The 9,486-nt window shown below is 47.8% G+C and overlaps 1 protein-coding gene across 1 annotated transcript; it reads right to left on the bottom strand.

The window, feature by feature from the left end:
• Window positions 1–485: 485 nt before the first annotated feature.
• MRPL17 (mitochondrial ribosomal protein L17) lies at window positions 486–2,032 on the bottom strand. Its single transcript, XM_090267683.1, has 3 exons — window positions 1,762–2,032; window positions 1,382–1,450; window positions 486–1,052 (listed from the first exon to the last, which is right to left on the bottom strand). The coding sequence occupies exons 1-3, from the start codon at window positions 1,933–1,935 to the stop codon at window positions 777–779; spliced, it is 519 nt and encodes a 172-aa protein (XP_090123809.1). The 5' UTR covers window positions 1,936–2,032; the 3' UTR covers window positions 486–776.
• Between the last annotated feature and the right edge of the window lie 7,454 nt (window positions 2,033–9,486).

Raw genomic sequence — 9,486 nt, 5'->3', positions numbered from 1 at the left:
AGGTTTAACTTCCTAATCCTTCTCCCACTTCAACTCTCTCCTTCACTCCACTCTCCCCTCCCGCCCCCCTCCAACCCCAAGGGGAAGGAGGTTATCCTGGAGTCCAATATCCCCTGTTGAATGCCTGCACTCCTTAGGCCAGGACAGGAGTACATCTGAGTTCTCAGGTCTTCTTCGAGGCCCTTTCAAGGCTTGAGGGGAGCACATGAGGGTAATATGTGATTCTTCTTAGAAACAGAGGAATGGTGTAGTGTTCCTTGAAGGTTCTCAGGGTATCAGATTCTATGGGAAGTTTTACTTCTAGATGTTCATTCTCCAATCCCTGTCAGGAAGTAATTTTTCACTAAGGAGCCCCGGGGGCTCCTCTATGCTAGATATTTTAACTCAATCACATCTGGGGACCAGTTTGGAATCACAGGGTACATGCCCCACATATACCAACAGTAAGAAAAATAAAACTGTGCTAACCAAATAAAACCCATATCTAAGAACCAAAAACATGCCATGAATTTACTATCCCATGGAGAATGAGCATTTGGATAGTTCTCAATCTCTGAAAAATCTCAAGGGGAGGGGAAAAAATGCAGTTTACACATATTCATATAAAGAATTTTATCTATTGTGCAAAGAGAGGGTTCTCTGGCTCCTCAACAGGTTCTAGGCTCCATTAAAACTGTCCATTTCACAACTCTAGTTCCAGTTCTTCTTAGAGATTAGGAGATCTGAACACCTACGATAATGAGCACTGATGAGGGCTACACACCCTTCGGTTCCAGTTAAATCTCTGGTGTTTGAGGTGTGTGGGAGCTGTGGATACTTGCTTCCTGGTCTTGTCGCAGCCCCAGAAGTAGCTGGTTTAGAAGTGTGAGGTTGCTATCTCTGCGAGGCAGGGGCAAGGGTGGGAGGCAGTTCCCTTTATACTCAATCACTGCCATCTTGGCCCGATCCTGCTTTTCCGAATTTGGGATCTGTAGCATTCTCGTGTAGCCCCCATTCTGACCTTGGTACCGAGGGGCCAGTACTTGAAACAGCTTTGGGATCAAGTCTTTCTCCTAGAGAGGGAGAGTTATGCAGAAGAGAACAGTCAGGCACCACAGCAATCATTGAGCTTTCAGCACTCCCAAAGGGGTAGGGTCTCCAAACACACACACCCAGGCATCACCCACCATCTAATATGCTAGAGTCAATGTTACACAGAGGGGTCAAGTGTACAAATTCAGATTCGCATAGAAGTCAACCTACTTAAGGCACGTTTCTACTTACATAATTTGTCCATAAGTGAGTGCCTTAGCTTGACTCTTCCCAGTCCCCCTTTCTGTAACAACTCCTCCCACTCAGGGACCAAAGGATGAGATTTTGGTGACAGACGGGATGCACTTACTGTGAGCCAGAAGTCAGCCATGCGCATTGCTCGTTCGTTGGTGTCGCCCAGCTTCGCGTAGTCAATGAGCTGTGAGAACAGAACATCACTGATCCAACCCGAGCAGGAAACGCGGCGCCAATCTTACTCCTCTAATGTTAGCCTGCAGCCCATTCATTTCACTAGGCAAGCTTCTAAGTCAGGCCACCCTTACCCCTTAGCGCTAACCGGTCTTCCATTTGAGGGGCCGGAGAAATGGGCTCAGCTCACGATACTGGAGAATTCAGGCTTCGGGGAGGGCTTAGCTGTGCGGTCTCATTTCTTACCCAAGTTCAGCCCGCCCCCGCCCCCGCCCCCTCAGACTAGACCCGCGCGGCGGACCACAGCGTCCCGCCTCTGACCTTCTCAGCGTAGCCCCTCATCTCGTCCACGCGGGCCCATGACGCCTCGATGCGTTCGTGTCGCACTAGTCCCGTAAGCAAGTTCCGCAACAGGTGGATGCGGGACTCGGGACCAAGGCCCAGGCGGCGGTATACGCGGCCATGTGAGATTGCGGCTGCGACTGACAGCCGCATTTCTCCGCTTCTCTGGGACCCCGAGAGGGCGGAACTAGAAACTCAAGGGTAAATTGCGCAGAGAGGCGGCTTTGAGAGGACGCATGCGCTGTTGCTAAGTGCGTGGTGGACGTGTTTGCGCATGGGCATCAGAGCCTGCCTCGTTGGCAACCTAGGGGAGGGCGGGGAAGGGGTGTCACCTCTTGCAGAGCAGGCGAACTGGGCGGACGCAGGCGCAGCTTGCGCTCCTGTGGCTTGTAGATGGGAAGCTCCGCGCGGAGCCTGCTGGGAAAGTGAGTATCGAAGGGGAAAGGCTCCTGGATGGGGCGCGCTTGTAGGCTGGCGGCCCCGCCCCTTCCTGAACGGTATTGAGCAAGCGTGTATGACACCCAGAGGGCGTCCTTTTTGACAATTATTTTCAGTAGTAATGGTGAAATGAAAGGAATAGCAGTGCAAACGCAGATAGTGAACATTTATTTTGCTGAGGTAAATTTATGTAATTATCCCAGTTAAACAAAAATACAACCCTCAAAGCAAATGTAATGTATTAATAGTTTTAAATTACATCAATATTTTTGTTTTGAAGGGAGAAAACATACATACAGTTTGTTTTGGAACCCTAATGTCTGCAAATTTGAAATGAATATGTCAAAATTGCCCTTTGTTATGGGTTGAATTGTGGTTCCTACCACAGCCCTCGTTCTACCATGCACTGGACGAAGCGTTATCCAAGATCCCCAGAAGTAACGCTCTCTATCTCCTTGGAGACTTCAACGCAAGAGTAGGAGCTGACCACATGGCCTGGCCCACCTGCCTTGGAAACTTTGGGAGAGGAAAGATCAATGAGAATGGTCAGCGACTGCTTGAGCTTTCATGTCACCACGGCCTGTGCGTGACAAACACATTCTTCAAGTGCAAAGAGATCCACCAGGTGTCATGGAGGCACCCCTGCTCCCGCCACTGGCACCAGCTTGACCTCGTCATCACCAGAAGAACGGATATTGGCAGCACCCTCCTCACCCGCAGCTACCACAGTGCAGACTGCGACACGGACCATGCCCTCGTGGTAAGCAAGGTGCGCATAATGCCGAAGAGGTTGCACCACTCCAAGATGAAGGGTCGCCCACGCATCAACGCCAGTTGTGCCAGCAAACCAGTTAAGACCCAGCAATTCATCAACAAGATGGAAGATGCACTCGGCGAGGGAGTGGCGGCAGATGACATTATCGAATCCAATTGGCCACGTCTCCGCGACGCCATATACAACTCCGCCATTATTGCTTACGGGAAGAAAGAGCGGAAGAACGCTGACTGGTACGAGGCTCACTGGGAAGAAATGGAACCCGTGATCGAGGCTAAGAGGAAGGCCCTACTGGCTTACAAGGTCACGCCCACTCCCAGTACACTTCAAGCTCTACGGGCTGCCAGGAACAAAGTCCAGAAGACCGCCCGCCACTGTGCCAACACCTATTGGCTAAACCTGTGCAGAAGCATTCAGGAAGCTCACGCCCACTCCCAGTACACTTCAAGCTCTACGGGCTGCCAGGAACAAAGTCCAGAAGACCGCCCGCCACTGTGCCAACACCTATTGGCTAAACCTGTGCAGAAGCATTCAGGAAGCCGCCGATATAGGCAACGCACGAGGAATGTATGAGGGTATCAAGAAGGCAACAGGCCCAATCCCCTCCAAGATCGCCCCCCTTAAGTCCAAGACAGGTGAGGTCATCACTGACCAGGAACAGCAAATGCGGCGGTGGACCGAGCACTACCTCGAGCTGTACGCAACGAAGAACACCGTAACAGACACTGCTCTTAACGCCATCCCAGACCTACCAGTCATGGAGGAGCTAGACACCCCACCTACTGCGGCAGAGCTCAGCAAAGCCATCGACCGCCTCGCTTGCGGGAAAGCACCAGGAAGCGACGGAATCCCTCCAGAAATCCTAAAGAGCGGGAAACCAGTCCTGCTACAGCCGCTCCACCATCTACTCTGTCGCTGCTGGAAGGAGGGTTACATCCCCCAGGATATGAGAGATGCCAACATTATCACCATGTACAAGAACAAAGGAGACCGCAGCGACTGCAACAACTACCGGGGCATCTCTCTCCTCAGCGTCGTCGGCAAAGTATTCGTCCGGGTCGCTCTTGCCCGCCTGCAGACCCTTGCTTCCCGCGTCTACCCAGAGTCCCAGTGTGGCTTCAGAGCTGGCCGATCAACAGTGGACATGATCTTCTCCCTACGCCAGCTGCAGGAGAAGTGTCACGAGCAGCATAAACCACTCTACCTCCCCTTTATCGACCTTACGAAGGCGTTTGATCTGGTCAGTCGAAGCGGTCTCTTCAGCTTGCTACGGAAGATTGGCTGTCCACCACATCTGCTTGCTGTGGTCATGTCCTTTCACGACAACATGCACAGCACGGTGTCCTACAACGGCGCAACCTCTGAGGCCTTCCCAGTCAGCAGCGGAGTAAAGCAGGGCTGCGTCCTCGCGCCTACGCTGTTCGGAATCTTCTTCTCCATGCTCCTCCAATACGCCTTTAAGGACTGCAGCGAGGGTGTCTTCATTCACACCAGATCCGATGGCAAGCTCTACAACCTGGCCCGTCTACGAGCCAAGAACAAAGTCAAAGAGGTGCTCATCCGTGAGATGCTCTTCGCCGACGACGCAGCTTTGACATCACACTCCGAAGAGGGACTCCAGCAGCTAGTCACTTGCCTTTCCCATGCATGCAAGGAGTTCGGACTAGCCATCAGCCTGACGAAGACGAATGTTATGGCTCAAGGCACGGGGACTCCCCCATGCATCACCATCGACGGGTACACCCTGGAGGTTGTCAACGACTTCACTTACCTCGGGTCCACCATCTCGAGCTCTCTGTCAGTCGACTTGGAGGTCAACCGGAGAATCGCCAGGGCAGCCACAGTTATGGCCAGACTGAACCGGCGAGCGTGGAACAATTCCAGCCTCACTGAGAAAACCAGACTGCGCATCTACCAAGCCTGCGTACTCAGCACTCTCCTCTATGGCAGCGAGACATGGACCACCTACGCAAGGCACGAAAGGAAACTCAACAGCTTCCACATGAGGTGCCTGCGACGCGTCCTGCATGTCGCCTGGCAGGATAAGGTCCCCAACACCGAGGTGCTGAAGCGAGCCAATATGAGCAGTTTGCATGCAGTTCTTAGCGAGAGACGCCTCAGGTGGCTCGGCCATGTCAAAAGAATGGATGCAGGCCGTATCCCCAAAGACCTCCTCTAGGCGAGCTAGCAGAAGGCAAGAGGATGACAGGGCGCCCAAAACTGCGGTTCAAAGACATCTGCAAAAAGGACATGACACAATGCTCCATCAATCTCAACACATGGGAAGTTCAAGCAGACGACCGCCTAGCCTGGAGGCTCGCGGTCAGGCAAGGTACGTCACGTGCAGAGGCTGCGCGCAACGAGGAGGCGGTCCAGAAAAGATCGAGGCGGAAGCAGCGTCAACAGCAGCAACAACGGCCATCTGCCTTCACCTGTAACAAGTGTGGCAGGGATTGTCACTCCCGAGTCGGACTGCACAGCCATTCTCGGCGGTGCAGATAGACTCTCAAGAAGCTACGCCATCGTCTCTCGAGACGGACGGCTGCCGACGACGACGACGACGACGACGACGACCACAGCCCTCAAAGACTATGTTAAGTCCTAACTCCTTTCCCCCAAACTCCTCCCCTCCCCTCCAGTACCTCAGAATATGACCTCATTGGAAGTAGGGTCATTGCAGATGCAATTAGTTAAGGTGAGGTCATACTGGAATAGGGTGAGCAACTAATCCAAAAGACTGATGTCCTTATAAAAGGAACTGAGGTGGAGAGACAGAAAGGGACACACTGAGAGAAGACAACCTTGTGAAGACACACACATAGACACAGGGAGAACCGGTATAACCAAGAAGGCAGAGATCTGAGTTAGGCAGTTGCAAGCCAAGGGTCCTAAAGGATTTCTGGCAAACACTGGAGCCTAAGAGAAAGACATGGAACAGATTTTTCACTAGATCCTTCAAAAAAAAAAAGTATGACTCAGCCAGCAATATTGGAGCTATGAGACAATACAGTTCATTTGTTTTATGCAGCCCAATTTGTGGCAGTTTGTTACAGAAACACTAGGAAAATAATGCACTTCTCTTCATATATTCATGTTCAATAGATTGCATACTTAGAATTTATCACACTGTCTCGCTTATAGATAACCAGAGAACACTGGTTAAGTTTAATTTTGAAAAGACTTTGTTTGAAGCAACAGATGACAAATAATTAGGAAAAAATCTTAAACATGGATATGTTGGAACATATTTATACAAATCACACTTCATAATACATTTCAGAAATTATAATACTGTTTCATTTCTTTGAGATCAAATCTTACAGCTTTCAATGATCTCCGCAAATGAAAATTCACCATATTCACCAATGACCAATGGTTTAATCAATCGTGTTTCCACAAAAGTGCTAAACAGCAGGTTTTGGAGAGTTTTTGGGTTGCTGAACACGTTGAGGTACTGGAAGGTTTAGTATGCTCAGAGAGGGCATGGAAGCTCTGCAGCCCTTCCTACAGACCCTGCCCTATGCATCTCTTCCATTTGGCTGTTTTTGAGTTGTATCCTTTATATAAACCAGTAACAGTACATAAAGAACTTCCCTGCTGTTCTAGCAAATTATCAAATGAAGAGAGGATCATGGGAACTCCCAATATATAGCTGGTTGATTAGAAGCACAAGTTGGCTTCTGAAGTAGGGGATTAAGCTCTTGACCTATAGGGTAGCACTAACTCCAAGTAGGTAGTGTTAGAACTGAATTTTAGGACACCTAGTTGGTGTCCGCAGAGAACTGGAGAAATGCTTGGTGTGAAAAACCTACATATTGGTGCCAGAGGTTTTATAAATAGAAAAACAAGCTTTTTCTTTTATCCTAAATGACTGTGTCTTATTCTGCTGCAGCCTTCGTGAAGCAGTGTCCTGGAAGCCAGTACAGGGAGCTCAGCAGGTGTTCAGTTGGGAATTTAGAGGTGATGGTAGGAAGCAGTCTGATTCATGTATCCCATCTCCTCTCCCTCTCCTTCACCTCCAACCTAGTTCTGTGCTTTTTATTTATTTATTTATTTATTTATTTATTTCACTAAAGTCTTGAGGTCAATTGGACCTCAAGCCAAGTTTTGGTTCTATTTCTGAACTCATGAAGATCTAGAAGCATAGGGACTGGCTTTTTATATATACACATATATATGTGTATATATATATATATGTGTTTCTTTGTTGTTGTTATTGTTTTTTATTTTATTTTATTTTTGTACTCTAGGTCAGGGTCTTGAAACTTCTCTAGATCTAATGTTCTGGGAAGGACTAGACAGAGACAGAGGTTGTCTCTGGTATCAGATGGAATTGTGGTCATATTAGGCTCAATTAAAATGAGTTTTCCACAGTTGGAGTTATTGTTACCGAGTGAAAAGGGGTTCTTTCATGTGGTACCTTGGTGTAAAACCCAGCAATTAGTGTTGAGGAAAACAGGTCTTTATTTACTATATTCCAACCTGGGGAGGGCTGCGAGCACTCCTGGTCAGAGCCCTGTTCTCCCACGGGACCCAGCACTTCCCTTGCTCCCCAAAAGGCTATAAACCAAAACCATGCCCAGTAGTTCCCCATCCCTTATCTGTCAGCTCTCTCCTTCATGATCTGGGGTACGATGTCATCAGCCTCTGTATAACAGTCCAGGAAAAAATGTGCCATGTTGCACTGGATCACACATGGTTCTCTCTCTGCCCTTTCAAAGTCGCATGGATCTCTCTTTCCTTTTAAAACTGCATGGTGCTCTCTCTGCAAATGGCTGCTGCCTTATTTTTAAATCCCTGACCATGGCCTGTGACAGTGGGCAGGGTGACCGGTTCTGACCATTCACAGAACCTTGCGCAGGCCCCATGTGCTCTTTCCCCACCATTCTGTGGTCAAAACCCCTCCCATTTCCTTGGAGCCTTGGAAGAACCTGAAGCCATCTGCATAATTAAGACCCTAGATATCAGCCATAGCTCCTCCCCCCCCTCCCCCCCCCCAACTACAGGCTCTGGGGAATTTTGGAACCCTATTCTGTAACATTATCACTAGGGTATTGAAGATAACAATAAATTAAACATATCCTAAATGGAAACAAGAAACCTTGTAAGCATTGAATTTAGGAAAATAAGTTCCTGATCTATATGTAACTAAAGGTGAGGTGTGGTCCAGGACTGTAGAGGGGCATGAAGTTTGGATAGGAATCAGCATAACCTTCTATGGTGATGTTTCCCTCTGGAAATGATGACTATTTCCAATTTGGCTTATGTTCTTCCTGTGCTGTTATTTCCCTTCCTTACTTCATTTCCTAGTATTATTATGGAGATGAGCTGCCTGCTACTGAGATTATAAGGTCTTTCAAGGTCAGAGAAGGACTCTGACTCATGTATCTCATCTTGTCTCCCTCTCCTTTACTTCCAACCTAATGGTGTGCTTTTTTTTTTTTTTTTTTTGTAGTCTTTCACTACAGGTTTGTAAAATAAATTAATTTGATTTCTTTTGTTGTGTGCATCCCTTGGTGATTTCACTTTTACTCATAACAATTGTTTATCCTCCCTTTTGGGAGGAAAAGACAAGGAAACAGACTGTCCCCTAGAGTCTCCAAAAGGAATACAACCCTGAGAATAATTTGTGTTTAGCCCGTAAGACCCAATTTTGGACTTTACACCTTCTGAAATGTAAGATAATTAATCTATTATTTTAAACTACCTGCTCTGTGGTAATTTGTTATATAGCAATAGGAAAGTAACATTGGGCTTCACATTGTACCTGTCAGAGTACATTGCACATAATAGGTGCTCTGAATGCGTGTTGAATAAATGGTCAAGCTGCCAAAATGTCTCATTCTTAACTATGATAAAGGGATTTTATAAATAAATAAGGCTGTTTCTGTGAGAATTCCAGACCAATATCATGTGCTGTGTGACCAGGCAGTTTTTTTCCAGTCTCTCTCGCTTTAAACTTCCTGGGCAAAATGGCCTGGAAATCAAGTGAAAAGAGCACACAGTCTTTGTAGTCATCAGACTGCACAAAGTTTGGGATGAGGATGTGGATGAAGATGCATGGTTAGGACTTTTTTTTAGTCCATGAGAAGCTTTCATTTGTCAAAAGAGAGGTTAAAATTCTTTATAAAGGAAATGTATGAAGAAAAAAGACCGAGGTAATATTTGTCTTTGATATTCAGATGGATTTGGCTATGCTTCAAGTAGAGGACTCAGTCACAGAAATTTAGCATGTCATGGTCAGGTAGAGGGGCAGTCCATGGATTTTTGCTGTGGAAACCCTGTGGGCTACCATAGGCCTCCCACAGCAGAATGTGGCAGTAAACTCAGGGATTGTGCAGGCAGCAGAATCCTTTGTGTAGCGTTAGCAATTTAGGAACTAAAATTCCAGATCCAAGCTAACTAGCCAGTTCAGCAGTGGCATCCTGCAGAATGTTGAGCAATTAGGTACACAAAGGAGAGTGCTCCAGAGACCAGCAGGTGGCAGCCAC

The sequence above is a fragment of the Furipterus horrens genome, unplaced genomic scaffold, assembly GCF_987537825.1.
Source record: "Furipterus horrens unplaced genomic scaffold, mFurHor1.1.pri manual_scaffold_2, whole genome shotgun sequence".
In the NCBI taxonomy this organism is placed as follows: Eukaryota; Metazoa; Chordata; class Mammalia; order Chiroptera; family Furipteridae; genus Furipterus; species Furipterus horrens.
Note: the sequence above shows the minus strand (reverse complement) of the source record. Positions and strands in the feature narration are given on the sequence as shown.